This window comes from Phyllostomus discolor, chromosome 8 (assembly GCF_004126475.2).
Source record: "Phyllostomus discolor isolate MPI-MPIP mPhyDis1 chromosome 8, mPhyDis1.pri.v3, whole genome shotgun sequence".
In the NCBI taxonomy this organism is placed as follows: Eukaryota; Metazoa; Chordata; class Mammalia; order Chiroptera; family Phyllostomidae; genus Phyllostomus; species Phyllostomus discolor.
Window position 1 is genome coordinate 110,796,943 of NC_040910.2, and position 18,541 is coordinate 110,815,483.

The window sequence follows — 18,541 nt, forward strand, 5'->3', positions numbered from 1 at the left end:
CTTGGTGGGGGGGGGAGGCTTTGGGGACGCGGTTGCTGAAAGCCCTGCAGATGGATGCCCACCGGAGGTAGCCGGGGGGTGGTGATGGAAGGAGGCCGGGACTGGGAGCCAGTGTGCTGGTGTGTTTCGGGACCTGCCAGCCAGGTCCCCAGGTCACCCGGAGTGGGAGTAGAGCCCAAGTTCTCAGGGGAGCACCGGCCGCCTAGGGGCTAGGACCCGGGTCTCCACGCATCAGCACCGGGCAGCTCTGGGCCCGGGTGCTGACCCTCCCCGGGGCTGCTGAGGGGGCTTTTCTCACTGGAGAAACGGAGCTGGGGTAATTCCTTCCTCAGCCTGGGTGGCTGCAGGCAGAAGCAGCGGGGCAAAGGTGCCTGGAGAGTGAGGAAGGGGCGGGAGCTGGAGGCGCTGGCTGGCCTGGCTGCAGGCAGCGTTGATTTGTGTCAGGCCAAACCCAGGAGAGATTCATCATGGCTGCTAAAAAGCACCTTAGCTCTCGTGGCCAACTCTGTGCTTCAGGGATTCAAACATCACTCAGTCTCCAGCTTTGGGTGCCCGCCCCGCCTGCCGTGGCCAAGGAGGCTGTGATGGCGGGGACCAGGCAGAGGGGCCGGCCAGTTCTAACTGGTGGTTATCTACTGCTGTCAAGGCCAAGGGTCAAGGTCTAGATTCACAACCTGTCTACCTGAGCCTGGAGGACCTCGATTCCGCTTGCTCCCCGAACAGGTGGAGTAGGAAGGAAAAGTGGCCGTGCTGACAGAACCTTGCAGGAGCCCCCAAAGGACAGGGGTTGGGGGCTGCGGGGTGGGGCGGGGGGGGCTTCTGGCTCTGGGCCAGCGGAGCAACCTGGCGAGGGGGGCGCAGGAGAGCGCAGGTGCGCTCAGGTGCACTGGCTCGCTCCCTTGACCCAGATGCTCGGCTCCGGGCCCTGCAGGGCTGGGCCTGTTTAGCAGCCGATCCCCTGCGGTTCTGGTTTGACAGAGGTCCCTCCCCACCCTGCTGCCCCACCAAGCCCCCCCTGCTCTGCTGGCATCTCCCGTGGATGATGGGACAGAGAGAAGCAGCCCAGCGCGCTCGGGGGTTCGCCGCGAGCCTCTCCCGAGCCTGGGCCCCCCGGAGCCTCGAGTGCCTCTCTCTTGGGGCCGCTGCGTGTGGGCAGTCAGACCCGTGGGACTGGGTCGGTTCTGTCTGCAAAGCCTCAGTGGGTGGAGAAGCAGGGCCTCACCTCCCCTCCGGTGGAGAAGCCCCCTCGAGCCGTTGCTTGTCGCCCCAGGGACGTCTCCGGAGGTGGAGGAGGTTTGTGGTTTCTGAGCATCTGGGAAGCAGGAAGAGCCTTTGGGTCCTTAAGGCCACGCCGATGTCCCTCACCCTTGCTGGCCCCGGGGGAGCAAGAAAAGCCGACCTCGGGCTGCACACACACAGCTCGAGTCCCCGTTTCTCAGACCTGCCATAGCTGGCCTCGTGCAGTCTCCCCGGTGGTGCCCAGGCACCCTAGGGCGCCCGGCCTAACTCGTGCCGTGAAAAGGGTTGGCAGAGCTCATCAGCCCTCTCGGAACTTCCCTCGGGAAGGGTGAAGGTCTTCCACCAAGGTCTCCCTGGCCGTGGCTGCCGCCCCACCACCGGGGAGAGGAACCATGTCCCTGGAGAGCCGCGGTGACTCTTCCTGGGACTGGGCTCTCCTGCCAGAGAGGGCCGGGCTGTGGCCTTTCGGGTCGGCGGGTGGCCGTGGCAGTTGGACGAGCGAGGTCGGGGCGCGGAGAGGAGGCTGGCTCCGCAGGCCGTGTCCTCGCCCCCGGGCCAGCCTGTGCGGGCAGGCACTTTCTCGGGGTGGCATGTAATTACAGAAGGACTTCTTTTCCCTCTGCTGTACTGCCTTTAATCATCAGTCTGGGGCCGGCGCTCCCGGCCAGACTCAACGTGCGGGGGCAGATGCGCGCAGTCAGCTCTGCAGGCCCCTCCTGCCCCCGCTGGCCCTGCCCCGGGAGCCTCTGCCGTCCTGTGCCCGGAGAGCAGTGGTGGCCAACAGCTTCTAGGAGCCTGGGGTCAGAGAGAGGGGCGGTGGGGCAAGTGCGTGGCCAGGCAGGGGAGGAGGAGGTCCTGGGGTTGGGGCACCTGCAATAAGGCAGCAGCTGCCAGGACAGCCCCAGGGGAAGCAGAGGGCAGTCACTGAGTGTCCAAGTTCCACAGGCCTGGCTCCAGGAGGGACACTCCTCTGGCTGGCAGGGAGCTCCTTTTAGCCCGTCCGTCTCTGCCTGCCCCAGGCTGGTCCCGCTGCAGGCCGAGCAGCTCCCCAGGGGACCTGCGGCCCTTCCTTCCTCCCACCCGATCCCCGTCTTTGTGGCATGAAGCCTTTTTCCTCCACTGCAGGCCGGACCTGCCCTGCCTCCTGGCGGGGTTTTCTCCCATCGTGGATTCTGGAGGCCTGGCTAGGCAGTAGCGTCCGGGGCCTAGGAGGAGGGAGCGCAGAAGGCTGAGCCCGAGGGAGAAAGGGTTGGAGGGGAGGGCAGGTCCCGGTGAGCCCGCTCTCTCACCCTGGCTGTCCCCAGCAGCCGGGCCTTCACACTCTCTCCCCCCCTGGGCCGGGAGGGCTGGGCATCCCTGCCCTGGGCCAGCTGCTCGGACACGGGAAGGCCTGCAGTCCCCTCTCCCTTCTCGCCTCCCCTGACACCCTCCCAGCGGCTCCCCCCCTTCCATGTCAGGAGTCGAGGAGGCGGGTGCAGACCTGAGCCTTACCCCATGCTGGTTTGGGCCACGGCCCCTCGGGGAGGCCCCAGGAGCCCTGCCAAGAGATGCGGGTGCTCAGGAGCACAGTATTTACCCACGCGAGCCAGAGGGCTGTTTCTTCCTGGGCTGGAATAAGCCGTTGCCCCCTGGGGAAGAAGCAGCCCTTATCTTCCTAATCCCCCAAAGCCTCTGTGGAGAGTGGGGATTAGATGCGTTACCGGCAAGGGATCTGGGGAGCCTTCGGGCCAGGCCCGCTCCGGAGCCCACCCGCGTCCCTCAGGCCGTGGAGGCTGGCCCTGGGCCAGGGTGGGGACTCTCCTTGGGCAGGCGGGACAGGCCTGCAGCCGCCTGGGACAGCCCCCCAGCCCAGCGGGCTCTTGCGGTCTTGGAGACGGGCGTCCCTCGAGGGGCGAGGCTGCCGAGGCCGGGAGCCTGTGTGGCAGAGCCCGGGCAGCCCCCGGGAGGCCGACGGGGCGGCAGGAGTGGAGGAGGCTCGAGGGCAGTGGGCTGCGGCAGCCAGGGCGCCACCGGCCCGGCGACTTCGGTCGGGGTGACCCCAAGTCCCGTTCCTGGCGCCCCAGGTCCAGGGCTCCTCTCGCCCAGGAGTGTTGCCTGGCGGGAGCTCACGATGGTGCTCTCCAGGCGGCCCTGCGATCGATTCCCTCCGCCTACAGGCACTGCCTTTCCCGGGGTGTTCTTTTTCCCAGGACCTCCCACCCCGTGCATCGGATTCAACCCGGGGCAGGCCCCACCCGCAGAAGTTTTGGTTCAGTAGGTCTGGGGCAGGGCCTGGACAGCCGCTTTTAAAGGCTCCAGGTGTGCCTGCTATAGACCCGGGGGGCCAGCCCCCCTGCCACCCGATAAGGCATCGCTGGGATCCTCGAGGCTGCGTGTGTGTGTGTGTGTGTGTGTGTTGTCATCACTCACTCAGCGAGAGCTCGCTGGGCTGCTGCCATGTGCCAGGCGCCGTCCCAGCAGCTGGTGGGGGGCAGTGTGGGGGTGGGAGAACTCAGTACCCGTTTTTTAAGGAAAGGGCAGTCTCGTGGGGGCACTCGACAGGTGGCTCTGTGGTGACAGTTCTGCATGGGGCAGCCCGTGGGCCAGCCAGGGTGCCCAGGGTGCTACCGGAACACGAAACTCCCCCCCCGCCCCCTCCCCGGGGTGCAGCCCTGGGTTTTGCAAACTTTTCCCAGAGCTGGTGACGTTGGAGCTGAGTCTCGAAGGGGAGGTGAGAGCTGTCTGGGGCAGGGAGTGTGTTCTTGGCTGGGAAAATGCAAAACGGTGTTCACGCGTGGGGGGAGCGTGGCATGTGTCAGGAGTAGCAGGCAAGGAGGCCGGCAGGTGGCCGGGCATGCTCGGGACCCTGGACCTGGTTTCCAAGGAGAAGGGGCCCGGTGATCGGGCACGTGCTCACGCTGATGGGTGTTGCGATGGCTTTGGACAAGGGGGAGGCTGAAGGCAGTGACTGGGGGTTGGGAAGAGGAGGGTGGGCCGGGGGTGGGGGGTCCCTGCTCTGGCCTGGGCGCCCCGTGAGGTGGCGACTGCAGAGGAATGCCGACTCTGGGGGGGGGGGTTGGGGGCAGGTGACCGTTCCTGGGTTTGGACCCATGGACTCAGGTGTCTGAACCAGTCGTGGATTCGGGGCGGCGGTCGGGCTGGGGGTGAGATCTAGGGGGTGTGAGCTAATCGGTGGGGCGGCGGCTGCGTCTACTATCACTGTGGCCGGGTCGCCCCGGAAACGGGCGTCCTGCCGTGAAGGTGTGTGGGGCTGACCGTGGGGTCAGAGGAGGGACAGGAGCGGGGCAGGGGGCTCATTGAGTGGAGGCCAGGCTGGGGGTCCCTGGTGTTGCCATCCTGAGGGAGGGAGCATAGGTGTCGCTGGTGCACGGTCCTTTCCTGGGACCGGCTGTCGTTTCTGCCAGGTCGTGTCCTTCTGGTGTCGCATGACACCATCCTCCCTCTCTGGGAGATGATGGGGGTTCCCCCATAGTATGTTATCCAGGGACAACGAACCGCTAGCCTCTCCGTGCTAGCCACCCCCACCCCGTATCTAACGGCACGTAAAGGCGCAGCAGTGAGGCAGGCAGGGTGGGGGCCCAGCGGTGACGACACCCCTGGCGGGGCTGGGAGGTGCTGGTGGTGGCAGGTTGAAAGATGAGTGGCAGGTGAGTTAGAAGACACGAGGTTTAGAAAGTTTTATTTCTGCTTTAAACCTGGCTTTGAAGAGTAGGAGAGACTGCGTACTCAAACATCTTTTGGTCTGGTGGAGATTTGAACTTGCTTACCCCCCAAGGGTCAGGGGCTAGTGGGGGAAGAGGTGAGGGTTCAGGAGGAGGGAGGCAGGGCCTGGGCAGGGGCAGGGGGAGGGGAGAGCCCCGTGCTGGCAGGGACCTGGGGCTTCTGGGGACATGCCCCCGAGCGCTTCCTGATTCCCTGAAGGACGAGCTGCCCTTGGCCCTGGGCCTGTCCACCCGGAAGGCCCTCAGCATCCTGAAGGAGCAGCTGGAGGCGGTGCTGGAGGGACACCTGAAGGAACAGAAGAGGTGCCTCACCTGGAAGGTAGGCCAGAGCCTGGCTGGGATGGCAGAGCAGCTCGGGACCGTTCTCAGGGCCCTGACTCACCCTCTGCCCTGGCGGCGCGACGCCCCTAGGACTCACTGACAATCAGAAAGGAGCTGGGGTCCCTTTCGCAGATGGCCTGGCCCCTCTTGCTGTAGGAGCCCAACAGACTGGACCCCAGCTGAGCCCGAAAGGGGAGACTGAGGCAGCCACAGGGTGGGGTGGGTAGAGGGGGTGTGGGGGAAGGCAGCCCCTCACTCCGCGGCCCCTGTGCTCCCCAGGAGGTGTGGAGAAGCAGCTTCCTGCACCACAGTAACCGCTGCTCCTGCTTCCACTGGCCCGGCGCGTCGCTCATGCTGCTGGCCGTGCTGCTGCTGCTGGGCTGCTATGGGGGCCAGCCGGCCGGCAGGTAGGCGCTCCTGCCCGGCCTCCCTCCCGGGTCCGGGCTGCTCCTTGCCCCACCCGGGACACCCCGGGGAGATGGGCTGCTGCCCCCACAGCCGGCACCTGGGCTGTGCAGCGATCCCCAGTCCCTTGGCTGGCTGCTGGCAGAACGGGAGCTTGACCCTCTTTTCAGGAGGGTCTGGGTGGGGCGTGAGCGAGGAGCCCAGGGCCCTGGGTTGGCCGCGCTGGTGCTAGTAGCTCTCGCCCGTCCCGCCAGCCACGGGGTGGAGCTGGTAAACGCCTCGGCGCTGCTGCTCTTGCTGCTCCTCAACCTCCTCCTCATCGGGCGGCAAGACCGGCTGAAACGGCGGGAGGTGGAGCGGAGGCTCCGAGGGATCATCGACCAAATCCAGGGTGAGACCACGGGTCAGCCATGCTGGGGGGGGTGGGGAGCTGCCCTGTACTGGCTCGGCGCCCGAAGAACCCCCGTCCCGAGCGCCGGCCCGCAGGCAGGCGCTGCCTCTGGTCGGCACTCTGGGGGCTCCGGGCGTCAGCGAGTCAGCGGGGTGACCTGCCCTCTTCCGAGCAGGACAGTGAGGGCCGTGGGGGCTGCAGTGGGTGCCCGGGGGGGGGGGGGGGCCTGGGCAGGCAGGCGGCAAGTAGCAGCCCCGGGGGCTTGTGGGCTTGCTCTGTCGGTTTGGAGACGGGCAGGGAAGACCCTCCCTCGGCAGGAGGACCGTCGGGAGCTCTCCTCCACGTCTGCCCTGGCTGCTGGTGCTGGGCCGGGGGAGGTGGGCGGGGGACCGGAGGAGCCTGGGAGACCCGCGAGGACTGGGGCTGGGGTCAGGGAGCCCGGAGCCCCAGGGGAGCCGCCCAGCTCCCGAGGGAGGAGGGACTTGCTCAGGCGGGCAGGTGTCTGCTCGTCCAGCCGCTCGGCCAGCACTCCTGAAGCCCCCCGCGCGGGGTTGCGGACGACATTAGGCTCTTTTGGGAGACGGTGGGTCCTGCTTTCCAGGAGTGCGCGTTCTCGCGAGAGCAGCAGCACCTACTCTCGTGAGACCGCTCTCTGACAGTGTGGGGCGGCGGGGGCCGACATGCGCAGTGAGGACCTGATGCGGTAACGCACTGCAGCCGGGCGCTGGCTGCTGGGAGTGTAGCGGTGGTGACCGGGAACCGTGGGCCCCACTCTCCAGGGCTCCGTCTTCGCCCAGGAGCCAGCGGCGGCTCCCTCTTGCTCATCAAACCATTCCACGTGGCTTATCGGAGCCTCTGGCACGGGCTCTGACCTTCCTTTCCAGCCTCTTTTTTCGCTCCTCATCCTCACGTTAAAGCTGCTCCCACGCCCAAACCCGCCGAGGGCTCCCCTGTCCCCATGCCTTCGTCCTGCTGTCATTCTCCCTGGCGTGCGTCTCCCTCACCGCCTCCGGCTGACAAGAAATCCTGCCCATTCTTCAAGGCTCCTCTCCAGGGCTCCCTCCTCCACGAAGCCATCTCTGGTTGCCCCAGCACTTCTGTGCTCCTGCAGCTCCGGGGTCTTCCCGAGCGTCCCTCGCACGTGCGCTTGCGTCAGTGGAGGCGCCTGCCCACGTGTCTCATTTTCCCTCCCAGGCTGTGGCTCCTCAAAGGCAGGGACCTTGCGGTCCTCGCCTTTTACATTTGTACCCCCTGTGGGGCTCAGTGCACTCCCCAAAACCCTTGGCAGTGTCTGTGAAGTGCATGTGGAAGGGACAGGGGTACAGAGGAACGCAGGGTTTCAGAGGAAGGTTTCACGGGCAGGCAAAGCCCCGTGCGTGGTGTGTGCCAGCTCTGACCAGTGTGCGGAGCCCTGGGTGAGGCGCTCTCCCTCTCTCCGTTCTCGCCAGACGCCCTCAGGGATGGCAAGGAGATCAAGTGGCCCGATGCCATGTACCCGGACCTCCACATGCCCTTCGCACCATCCTGGTCCCTGCACTGGGCCTACCGAGATGGACATCTGGTCAACCTGCCAGTTAGCCTGTTGGTGGAAGGAGACATCATAGCTCTGAGGCCCGGCCAGGAATCCTTCGCCTCTCTGAGGGGGATCAAGGTAGCTCGGGGCTTTCCGCTCCCCTGGAAGGGCCGTGGGGGAGCCCACGGGCCACGGCGTGAGGGCCCCAGGCTGAATCCCAGAGCCTCCTGCCAACTCGCAGACTTCTGGGCACGGGCTGCAGGGGAACAGAGCGGGGCTGGCTGGGACAGCTTTCTCCGCCTTGTCCTGTTCCTTCTCCTCTGATACTCATGCTGCCGGGAACCCTGTCCCACTTGCCCCAGCCCAAGTGGTTCTTTGTTAACCAATGGTCCCCTGACCCCGTGATACGTCTCCATGTAGCTGGAGTCATCCAGGAAGGGGGGCCTCCAACGGAAGCCCTTCCTCGCCCTCACGTTCCTCCCCTTCGTCCCTGGCAGGATGACGAGCACATCGTGTTGGAGCCCGGGGACCTGTTTCCCCCTTTCTCCCCACCCCCTTCCCCCCGGGGAGAAGTGAAGAAAGGGCCCCAGAACCCCCAGCAGCACCGGCTCTTCCGCGTCCTGGAGACCCCCGTGATTGACAACATCAGGTTGGGGTGCTGCCCTGCCCTGCCTTTCTCCCGCCGACCCGGCTTCTCCTCCCCGGCGCCTCCGCGAGCAGGAGCCACGGGGGAGGGGCTTGCCCCCGCGGCGGCCCCTCCAGGCAGGCCTCTCTCTCTCTGTGGGTTCTTCCCTCTGGCGTCCGGTGAGCACTCCGACCCGGTGGTGGCTCCCCCCCGCCCCCCATCCCAGCTCTCAGGCGGCTCTGGAGGCAGCGCGGGCCACTCTCCAGGGGTCCCATGGCTGGGACTGGGGGACAGGCGGGAACCGCAGGCCTCAGGGATGCTCAGGGAGAGCGCGGGTGTCTGGGCTTTCCCCTGAACCCAGGGTCACCTCTTTCTGCAGATGGTGCCTGGACATGGCCCTGTCCCGCCCCGTCACCGCTCTGGACAACGAGCGGTTCACCGTGCAGTCGGTGATGCTGCACTACGCCATGCCCGTGGTCCTGGTGCGTGAGGCGTGCTGTGCCGGGGAGGGGGGAGGGCAGTGGGGGAGCCTGAGGGGCAGCTCGGGTGAGTGTGGGAGTGGAGATGGGGGTCCTAGACTGAGCCAGCCAGGGTTGGGGGTGAGTGGGCAAAGTGCGGGAGCCTGAGGGCCTGGGTCCCGCTCCGGGGGACAGGGGTTAAAGCGGTGCCTCTCGTGCTCCCCACAGGCCAGCTTCCTCTTCACCAATGGCCTGCGCTTCATCCTGAAGGCCCCCGGCGTCACCTCCTGGCAATATACTCTCCTCCAGCTGCAGGTGCCGGCCCCCCCTTCCTCTCCGTCGTGCTTTCCTCCTTCCCTGGGGGCTGGGTCCCCTCGTCCCTGACCGCCCCTTTTTCTCTGCAGCCCAGGGGTCCCCCGGGCTTCAGCTTAAGAACACCTGATTCCCTTGCTCCCTCCTGTCCCCGACAGCTGTCCCTTGCCACTCAGGGAGTGACCCCGGGGCAGGGGAAGCCATGCCCTCCTCTTTGGGGACCAGCAGCTCTGCGGAGCCGTCACTGTGGCTCCCTCTCTCTCAGGTGAACGGGGTCCTGCCCATCCTCCCCCTGATCTTTCCAGTCCTCTGGGTCCTGGCCACCGCCTGCGGAGAAGCCCGAGTGCTGGCCCAGATGAGCAAGGGCTCCCCCAGCTCCCTGGTAGGAGCCCAGCCCTCCCGCGGGCCCAGTGCACAGGCGGGCCCTGGGCAGTCCTCCTGGGCGGTCCTCCTGGGTGGTCCTCCTGGGCGCTGCCCTCTGGGGTGGGCGAGCATCCACCCTGGCTCTCAGCAGACGGGGGAACCGGGGGCTGCCCGGTGTCCTTTGCCACAGACGCCGGGAGGCTTGCTGGCGCGGGGCACCCCCCTGCCCATGCAGAGGCCTGTGTGCGGAGGGCAGCCCCCTCCGTGAGGCTCACGCCCTCTCCTCCGTGCAGCTGGCCAAGTTCTCGGAGGACACTCTCAGCAGCTACACGGAGGCCGTCTCCACTCAGGTGCGTTCCCCGGGCCGGGTTCTCCCCGACTCCGCCACCTCCCAGCCCCCCAGGGGGCTCTTGGAGCCCCAGCCTCCGTCTCCCCCAGGCAGTGTGCTGCCACCCTGTCCACGCCAATGCCCCCTCCCCCCACCCCCACTTCCTGGTGCCTCCTGGACTGTACCCCGTGGCGGCCGCAGAGGCCGGCTCCTGGGAAATGTGGCTGGGTCCCAAATGCCCCCACGGACTCCCTCCCCCCAGGAAATGCTGCGCTGCATCTGGGGCCACTTCCTGCGGGTGATCCAGGGGACGTCGCCAACGCTGAGCCACAGCTCCAGCCTGCTGCACAGCCTGGGCTCCGTCACGGTGAGCGCGGCCCTCCCGGCGGGAGGACCCTGCCTCTGTTGCCACTCGTGTGGCCCCTGGCAGGACGGGCGCCCCGAGCCCCTCCCCCAACCCTGTCTCCCCCTGCAGGTCCTGTGCTGTGTGGACAAGCAGGGCATCCTGTCATGGCCAAACCCCAGCCCGGAGACCGTGCTGTTCTTCAGTGGGAAGATGGGGCCCCCGCACAGCAGCCACGAGGACCTCACGGATGACCTGTCCGCCCGCTCCTTCTGCCACCACGAGGGAGAGGAGGAGGTGCGGCGGGCGGCCTTGGAGGGCCGAGGCGAGGAGGAGGAAGGAGGAGGGCTTAGGCCCCATGAGGGGTCTGCTCCTGAGCGGCTCAGGCGGAGTCCCCGGACAGGGCAGTGGGGGGAGTAACCGCCCCGCCCCCGGCCCCTGGCCGCTGTCCGGCCTGGTCCAAGGCCTGTGCCCCCGTTCTCCTCAGCCGCACGAACGAGACGCCCTCCTGGCGGGCTCCCTGAACACCGCCCTGCACCTTTCCGACGAGCAGGCGCGTGACAGCTGGCCCGGCGATGGCCCCAAGCCCCCCGAAGCCTACTCCTACCACAGAGTACCCTGCCGCAGCAAACACCCATCCGGCTCCAACGTGAGCTTCAGCAGGGACACCGATGGGGGCGACGAAGAGCCCAGCAAGGTGAGAGGAGCGGGCGGGGAGCGGCCCCCTCGTCAGGGTGCACACAGGGCGTCCTGGGCTGCTCTGCCGCAGGGGCCCGCGGGGCCCGGCCCGGGCTGGGGGGCTGGCGCCCAAAGCCCAGGCTCTCGGGTCTCCGGGCTCGGCCAGGCAGGACACCTCCTGTGGCTTCCCCCGCACCCGGCTCCTCTGTGCGGTGGGGCCCTCACCCCTCTGACGGCCGTGGGCCGGGGCGGGGGGCGCTGTCCCCCAGTCCCAGCCTTCTAAAGGCCGAGAGCCAGCGGCTCCTTCCGGAACGCCCTCCCCACTGAAGAAGGTCCTTCACTGTCACCTCCCTGGTCTGCTCGCCCCTTTCTTGGGTGTTGCCAGCGCTGCTGGCACAGAGTCTGGGAGCAGTCAGGGGCCTCGGAAGGACAGCGAGGGGTCCCCGGGAGGGAGAAGCATGAGCACGCTGCGCTGGGATCGGGGTGCCTCCTCTCAGGGCACCCTGCACCTCGCCCAGCCTGAGGCCCCCCTTTCGCCTCCGCGTCCCCCCCCCCCCAGGGCCAGCCCGGGCTGGAGGGCGAGCCCTACGAAGCCGAGGACTTCGTGTGCGACTACCACCTGGAGATGCTGAGCCTGTCGCAGGACCAGCAGAACCCTCCCTGCATCCAGTTCGACGACTCCAACTGGCAGCTTCACCTCACCTCCCTCAAGCCCCTGGGCCTCAACGTGCTGCTGAACCTGTGCAACGCCGGCGTCACCGAGCGCCTGTGCCGCTTCTCCGACCACCTGCGCAACATCGCCCTGCAGGAGAGCCACAGCGCCGTGCTGCCCGTCCACGTGCCCTGGGGCCTCTGCGAGCTCGCCCGCCTCATCGGTACGCGGCCCCCAGCGGGGCCGGCGGCTGGGCGCTTGGCAGAGGCCGGGCCACCGGCTCCAAACAGACCAGCCCCGGGCGTGGCGTCGGTCGAGGTCACCGGGAACCCTTTTAGCTTCTGGGTGTCTCCTTCAGCCGGGCAGTGCTGTTGGGCGGTGCTTGCTAACCCGGGAAGTCGCTGTGGCTGTGGCTGTGGCTTGCAGAGGCGGCAGGAGCCAGGCCAGCGTGGCTTTCGCTCCGTGCCGCCGGGAGGGGTGCTGGGTGCTGGGTACGGGCCCCCTGCCCCAGGCTGTGAGTGCTGCCCTCTCCGGCAGGCTTCACCCCCGGGGCCAAGGAGCTCTTCAAGCAGGAGAACCACCTGGCGCTCTACCGCCTCCCCAGCGCCGAGATGGTGAAGGAGAGCTCCCTGGGGAGGCTATCCTGCGTCACCAAGCGGCGGCCCCCGCTCAGCCACATGATCAGCCTCTTCATCAAGGACACCACCACCAGTGAGTCTCCCGGGCTTGGCCCACATCAGGCCACACCTTCCGGGAGCTCGGGGCAGGGCTCCTCGTCCCTCTTAGGAATGCCGGGCAGAGGGGCACTAGGCCGCTCCCAAAGACCCCCAACACGGCAGGGATCGGGTGGGGGGACCAGGGCTGGGATGGCGGCGGTCACCGAGGGTGGGACCGTCTGTGGCTCGGGCAGCTCGGTGCCCGCACGGCACGCCCGGGGCATCCTGCGCAGGCCGGCTGTGCTGCCGTGAGGGCGGACAGTCCCCTGCGCCCCCGGGGGCTCCCCGGCACCGTTCCCGAGGTCGGCAGTGGGTTGCCCGTGAGGTCAGAGGGGGCGGGGGTGGCTCGGGCACTCACGGCCTGGCCTCACCCGCGGCCCCCAGGCACAGAGCAGATGCTGTCCCACGGCACGGCGGACGTGGTCTTGGAGGCCTGCACAGACTTCTGGGACGGAGCCGACATCTACCCCCTTTCGGGTTCCGACAGGTGGGTGAGGCAGCCTCCGGCCCGGGCCATCGGCCTTCCCGGCTCATGGGCCTGGGGCGTCGCAGGACCGCTGGCCTCACGTCCGCCCCTCCTCCCCGGCAGAAAGAAAGTGCTGGACTTCTACCAGCGAGCCTGCCTGTCTGGTTACTGCTCCGCCTTCGCCTATAAGCCCATGAGCTGCACGCTGTCCTCGCAGCTCAATGGCAAGTGCATCGAGCTGGTGCAGGCGCCCGGCCAGAGCAGCATCTTCACCGTGTGCGAGCTGCCCAGCACCGTGCCCATCAAGCTGAGCACCCGCCGCAACAGCTGGAGCTCTGACGGTACCGTGCACAGCCGCCCCGGTGGGGGCCGGAGCGGGAGGGCTCCCCGAGGGCCGTGGGGCGATCCCAGCAGAGGGCACAGCGGGCACAGTGGGCACAGCCCTGGACCTGGAGCACCATGGTGGCATGCACTGTCTGGTGACACGGCAAGCCGCTCCTGTTCTCATGCATAAGCTGGTGCTGCCTCTGCCCCCCTCCTCCCGGTTTCCGGTTTCCATGCACCTCCAGTGGGATGACGCATGGAAAGTCGCTTTCTTTGAAAGTGACACAGCAGCAGCAGTTACGGAGCCTTAGCCTACTCGAGTCAGACAGGAGGCCGGGTCACGGACCCTGCTGGCACAGAAGGACCCAGCGCTCTACTGCCCCCCACCCCCGACTCCCCACCCCGCCCAACACCGGGTTTTACGTAAGACCCAAGAGACCGTGAACTGAAGCGGTCGCCAAGGGTGGGGCCAGCCCCCTCGCCCGGGGCAGGGCTGGGCTGTAGTGGCTACTCCGTGGGGTTGTCACCGGACTGATGAGTGCCTTTCATTGTCTTCTCTCCCGTGTCTGTTGGCTCCGCCGTGTGTCCCGCTCTGTGTGTGCGTGGTCCGCTGTGGCCTGCGTGCCCCTTGTGGATGTGGGCGTGGCATCGGTGCGTGCGCGGCCCTGGGCTGCCTCCCGGAATCTGCTGGTTCCTGGGTGTCCTGACCCGGCCGCGTCTCGGCTGGTCCTTGTGCCGTGTGCCCCCCCCCCCGAAGAAGGGATCGGGGAGGTGCTGGAGAAGGAAGACTGCGTGCAGGCCCTGAGCGGCCAGATCTTCATGGGCATGGTGTCCTCCCAGTACCAGGCCCGGCTGGACGTCGTGCGCCTCATCGACGGGCTGGTCAACGCCTGCATTCGCTTCGTCTACTTCTCTCTGGAGGACGAGCTCAAAAGCAAGGTGGGGAGAGGCCTCCCCGCCTGCCGCTGCCCTGCTCTGCTGCCACTGATCCTCGTCCCCACGCACGGGCTCTGGGGCCCGTCTGCTCACAGCCGGGTGCCTCATGCAGGTGTTCGCAGAGAAGATGGGCCTGGAGACGGGCTGGAACTGCCACATCTCCCTCACGCCCAATGGCGACATGCCCGGCTCGGAGATCCCGCCCTCCAGCCCCAGCCACGCCGGCTCCCTGCACGATGACTTGAATCAGGGTGAGAGCAAAGGTTTGTGGTGCGGACGAGGTGGGGGTTTGAGGTGGGGTGGGCCCCCCCTTGCAGCTGTACTAGAAAGTGCCCCCTGGAGCCCTCTGGACACTCACATTCCCGTGGAAAGTGGCTGCAACCTCCCCGCAGTAACGGCAGCCAATAGGGGTGGGGAGGACATGTAGGCAGGGAGTCCCCTGCCATAAAAGGGCAAGCAGAGGCCCTTAGGAGGCTGGCCCCCAGCTGAGGGACGGGCTCCCGTCCCCACAGTGTCCCGTGATGACCCAGAAGGGCTCCTGCTGGAGGAGGAGGGGCACTCGGACCTCATCAGCTTCCAGCCCACCGACAGCGACCTCCCCAGCTTCCTGGAGGACTGCAACCGGGTAAGGCGGCGGGCCTGTGCTCCGCACCCCTGGAGGGGGCACGTGGCAGGTCCGGGCAGGGGACCCTTCCCTTGGACCCCGGGGCCAGCAGTGTCTGTGCTTCCCGCAGGCCAAGCTGCCTCGGGGCATCCACCAGGTGCGGCCCCACCTGCAGCACATCGACAACGTGCCCCTGCTGGTGCCCCTCTTCACCGACTGCACCCCCGAGAGTGAGCGTCCTGTGGGCCCCTGGGGGGGTGTTGGTTTCCCGTGCAGGGGGCAGAGGAGCCCAGGCTGGAAGGAGCTGAGGGGTCTGGTGGGCTGCAGCCCCGGGCATGCCCGTTCTGGGGAGTCCGAGGTGCCGTGTGATCAGGCAGCACGGTCGCAAAGGGGAGCTGGCTTCCCGCCACCTCCCATGGCCTTGACTGCCTGACACGGCGCCCCGACTCTGCCCCTCCCCTCAGCCATGTGCGAGATGATCAAGATCATGCAGGAGTACGGGGAGGTGACCTGCTGCCTGGGCAGCTCTGCCAACCTGCGGAATAGCTGCCTGTTCCTCCAGAGCGACATCAGGTCAGGGGGGCCCCGGGCCGGGGCTTGCCTCGGGCTGGGGTGTAGGTTGTGGCTGATCTCGCCCTGGTTGAGGGGACCGAGGGGCCTGGGCACGGTGGGGAGAAGAGGCATCGGGTGCTTGCCCAGTCCCGTGGGAGACGGGGTCTTCGCAGAGGGCAGCCAATGGGAGCCCATCCCCCTTGTACCACGCAGCATCGCCCTGGACCCCCTGTACCCGTCCCGCTGCTCCTGGGAGACCTTCGGCTACGCCACCAGCACCAGCATGGCCCAGGCCCCGGACGGCCTCTCCCCGCTGCGGCTCTCGGGCCACCTCAACAGCCTGCCCTGCTCGCTGACCTTCCGCCAGGAGGAGACCATCAGCATCATCCGCCTCATCGAGCAGGTGGGGGCTCGGGCTGGCGGCGGGAGGGGGTCTTGGGGGGGTGGGCCTGCTTGGGGCGGGGGTGTCGTGACACGGGAGCCCCCCCTTGGGCTGCCAAGGGCCAGCTCGCCTCCAGGCGAAGGTCTCCCAGGTAGGTGGGTTTGCGGCAGGGCTCCGGGCTCTTGGCTGAGGCTCGTCGGCTCCGGGGCCTGAGAGAGGCTACAGCCTGTCCCTCCCGGCCCCTAGGCTCGGCACGCCACCTACGGCATCCGCAAGTGCTTCCTCTTCCTGCTGCAGTGCCAGCTGTCTCTCGTGGTCATCCAGGTGAGCCAGCCGGCGGCAGGTGTCGTCCCCCTCCCTGCCCGCTGCTTTGCTCAAGGGCCAGCTCAGAGTCCCAGGAGCCCCCAGAGCCTCTCCGAACCCCTGGGCTTTTTTGGAGACGGCCCCACGAGCAGAACAGTGTGCCCACCAGCCCCGGCTCCTCTGGGCGGAGATGCGAGTGTCTGCCCGGGCACGGGGCGAGGCAGCCCTGGGGCTCCCAGCATCCTCCTTGTCCGAGTCTGACCGTGCTTTCTGGGCCCTCCCCCTGGTCCAGTTCCTCTCCTGCCTAGTGCAGCTGCCACCGCTGCTCAGCACCACCGACATCCTGTGGCTGTCCTGCTTTTGCTACCCCCTGCTCAGGTGAGCAGCTGACTACCCCTCTGCGCCCAGGCAGGCGGGGCTGGGATGTCACCTCGCGCACCCCCAGGAGCCCAGGTTCAGGGACCCCCCCCCCCGGAGGAGACGCCCCCTTGTCTTAGCCCTCCTGCCCACCAACCGCGCCCTCGCTCCCAAATCCCAAGATTCCTACGTGGGGATTGAGAGGCAGAAGGCCACGGTGGCTGCCCTTCATCCGGTCTCTGCTTTTCAGCATCTCTCTGCTGGGGAAGCCCCCCCACAGCTCCATCATGTCGATGGCAACAGGGAAGAACCTCCAGTCCATTCCCAAGAAGGTGAGCGAAGCAGAGCCGGTGAGCCCGGGCCTTGCCCGGGGAATGTGAGTGGGAAAGGGGCTGGTCCTCGCGGAAGGGGGCGGTCAGGATGGGGCTTCCATGTCAGTGTCAGCTGGGGAGGAGCCTCGCCGGGTGAGCAGCTCTACCCCGCCTCCGCCAGCTCCACCCGGGCCTGCCCGTTGACTGAAGAGCCCACTGGGCCCACGTGCCTCGGGGGCTGTGGCACCTCTGGAGTCACGGCCTCCATCCCCCTGACCCCCCCAGACCCAGCACTACTTCCTGCTCTGCTTCTTGCTCAAGTTCAGCCTCACCATCAGCTCCTGCCTCGTCTGCTTCGGCTTCACGCTGCAGAGCTTCTGTGACAGCTCCCGGGCCCGCAACCTCACCAACTGCTCCTCCATCATGCTGCCCAGGTGGGTCCCGCCCGCGGCCCCCTCCCCTCACCCCCGCTCCACTTCCCCTGGGGAGGTTCCCAGATGGGGCTGAGCCCACGCCTTGCTCTGGCAGCCACGCTGACACAGCCCCCGCCTGGTTCGGCGACTTCGCCAACGGCCTGCTGCCGGCGCAGAAGCTCGCCGCCGCCCTGATCGTCCTGCACACCGGTGAGGGGCTTCTGGAGGGGGCGGCGGCGGTGGCCGGTGGGGCTGCCCTGGGGACCGGGCCCCAGCCCCTGGCAAGTCTGACCACCCCCGCTGACCCTGTTCTCTGCAGTTTTCATTTCCATCACCCACGTGCATCGGACCAAGCCGCTGTGGAGGAAGAGCCCCCTGACAAACCTCTGGTGGTCCCTGACGGTGCCTGTGGTGTGAGTGTGGCCGGGCTGGAGGGCTGGGGGGGCGGGGCTAGGCTATGGCAGGGCTGTGATTGGAGGGGGCCGAGCCAGGGGTTGAAGGTGCCCTTCTTGAGCTGGCGGCGCTGAACAAGGCAGGGAAGGGAGCAAGAAGACCCAGGCTGACGTGGGGCTGCCGACCCTGTCCCCCTCCGCCCCCCGGCAGGCTGCTGGGGCAGGTGGTCCAGACGGCAGTTGACCTGCGGCTGTGGACGCACAGGGAGAGCCACGTGCACTTTGGCCTGGAGGACGTCCCTCTGCTGACGTGGCTCCTGGGCTGCCTGTCCCTGGTCCTTGTGGTGGTCACCAACGAGATCGTGAAGCTGCATGAGATTCGGTGAGTCCCCAGCAGGGCGCCCCCCTCTGGGCCCCGGCATGTTCCCTAAGGTGGTGCCGCTGCCTGGACACCGTTCTCCTGCCTTCTGGCGCCCCCCACCCGTGTCCCCCGACCCGCGCCCCCCACCCACGCCCGACCAGGGCATCCGCGCTGACCCGGACTTCCCTCTCCTGCCCCACCAGGGTCCGGGTCCGCTACCAGAAGCGACAGAAGCTGCAGTTTGAAACCAAGCTGGGCATGAACTCTCCCTTCTGAGCCACCGACCACGGTGGCCACGGTGGCCACAGTGGCCCCGGCCCCTGGGGCTAACGCCAGACCCGCTTGAGTCTGGGGAATCAGCGTCATCATGAACGATCCAGGGATTGCCCTCACGCCCTGTGGCTCTGGAGGCCCGGGGCCGGGGTGAGGCCCGCTGGTGCCCTGCCCCCCGGGGCCACCGTGGAGGGGCCAGCAAGCACGGCCTTGTCACGCAGCCCGGGCTCCTCCCTGGGCACCTCGAATGTACGGCCTCATGTGCTTAGTGGTGGGCTCCCAGCCCCCCTTCCGGGCCACCTGTAACCCAGGGACCTCTGCTCTGGGGTCTCCGGACAAGGCTGTGAACCGTGGGGCCGGGGCCTCAACATCGCCGGCCGGGGTGATGTCGCATCCTCTCTGCGCCCCTTAGCCTGTCTTCCTGGGGCCCGGAGGTGGCTGAGGACCTCCCCTCCCTCGCTCTGTGGGGGAGCCTCGCCCTGGACCCCCTTCCTGCGCCTGCCTTCGAGCTGGCCATAAGAGTAGGTCTCGGGGACGCGGCCCCCACCCCGTAATTCTCCTGTGAGAGTGTTTTTACTGGTGTATATTTTTTACTGGAAATGAGCCTTTGAGGAGTGAATGTAGTCTGGTTTGTATTAAAACTTATAAATTGCTTAACAAAAACCTGTGGCTGGTCCATGAGGCAGCCGCTAAGGGAAGGAGAGAGGGCCCGAGCCTCCCTCCTCCTTCTCCTCCTCCTCCCAACCTCGACGGGAGCCCGGGGGTCCGGCTCGGGGTCCGGGGCGCACATCCACACACACA

General features: G+C 67.4%; 1 protein-coding gene across 6 annotated transcripts in view; it reads left to right on the forward strand.

Moving 5' to 3' along the window:
- TMEM94 (transmembrane protein 94) overlaps positions 1 to 18,403 on the forward strand; it is a 31,236-nt gene extending 12,833 nt beyond the window's left edge. For 2 of the 6 annotated variants that reach the window (XM_028520009.2, XM_036034119.1), the window contains exons 3-32: positions 5,161 to 5,280; positions 5,562 to 5,689; positions 5,942 to 6,078; positions 7,527 to 7,729; positions 8,089 to 8,240; positions 8,596 to 8,698; positions 8,903 to 8,989; positions 9,252 to 9,368; positions 9,643 to 9,699; positions 9,940 to 10,044; positions 10,153 to 10,317; positions 10,508 to 10,717; positions 11,258 to 11,573; positions 11,888 to 12,061; positions 12,451 to 12,553; positions 12,656 to 12,873; positions 13,614 to 13,795; positions 13,905 to 14,043; positions 14,305 to 14,417; positions 14,527 to 14,626; positions 14,861 to 14,969; positions 15,162 to 15,351; positions 15,577 to 15,654; positions 15,926 to 16,011; positions 16,241 to 16,322; positions 16,587 to 16,735; positions 16,830 to 16,924; positions 17,034 to 17,127; positions 17,318 to 17,488; positions 17,671 to 18,389. In XM_028520009.2, coding sequence (XP_028375810.1) covers positions 5,161 to 5,280; positions 5,562 to 5,689; positions 5,942 to 6,078; positions 7,527 to 7,729; positions 8,089 to 8,240; positions 8,596 to 8,698; positions 8,903 to 8,989; positions 9,252 to 9,368; positions 9,643 to 9,699; positions 9,940 to 10,044; positions 10,153 to 10,317; positions 10,508 to 10,717; positions 11,258 to 11,573; positions 11,888 to 12,061; positions 12,451 to 12,553; positions 12,656 to 12,873; positions 13,614 to 13,795; positions 13,905 to 14,043; positions 14,305 to 14,417; positions 14,527 to 14,626; positions 14,861 to 14,969; positions 15,162 to 15,351; positions 15,577 to 15,654; positions 15,926 to 16,011; positions 16,241 to 16,322; positions 16,587 to 16,735; positions 16,830 to 16,924; positions 17,034 to 17,127; positions 17,318 to 17,488; positions 17,671 to 17,743 — 4,056 coding nt within the window. In that variant the 3' untranslated portion in view covers positions 17,744 to 18,389. Of the gene's footprint in view, positions 1 to 5,160; positions 5,281 to 5,561; positions 5,690 to 5,941; positions 6,079 to 7,526; positions 7,730 to 8,088; positions 8,241 to 8,595; positions 8,699 to 8,902; positions 8,990 to 9,251; positions 9,369 to 9,642; positions 9,700 to 9,939; positions 10,045 to 10,152; positions 10,318 to 10,507; positions 10,718 to 11,257; positions 11,574 to 11,887; positions 12,062 to 12,450; positions 12,554 to 12,655; positions 12,874 to 13,613; positions 13,796 to 13,904; positions 14,056 to 14,304; positions 14,418 to 14,526; positions 14,627 to 14,860; positions 14,970 to 15,161; positions 15,352 to 15,576; positions 15,655 to 15,925; positions 16,012 to 16,240; positions 16,323 to 16,586; positions 16,736 to 16,829; positions 16,925 to 17,033; positions 17,128 to 17,317; positions 17,489 to 17,670 lie in introns of all 6 variants that reach the window. The other 4 variants (XM_028520006.2, XM_036034117.1, XM_036034118.1 and 1 more) reach the window with 3 other exon arrangements.
- Positions 18,404 to 18,541: the final 138 nt, after the last annotated feature.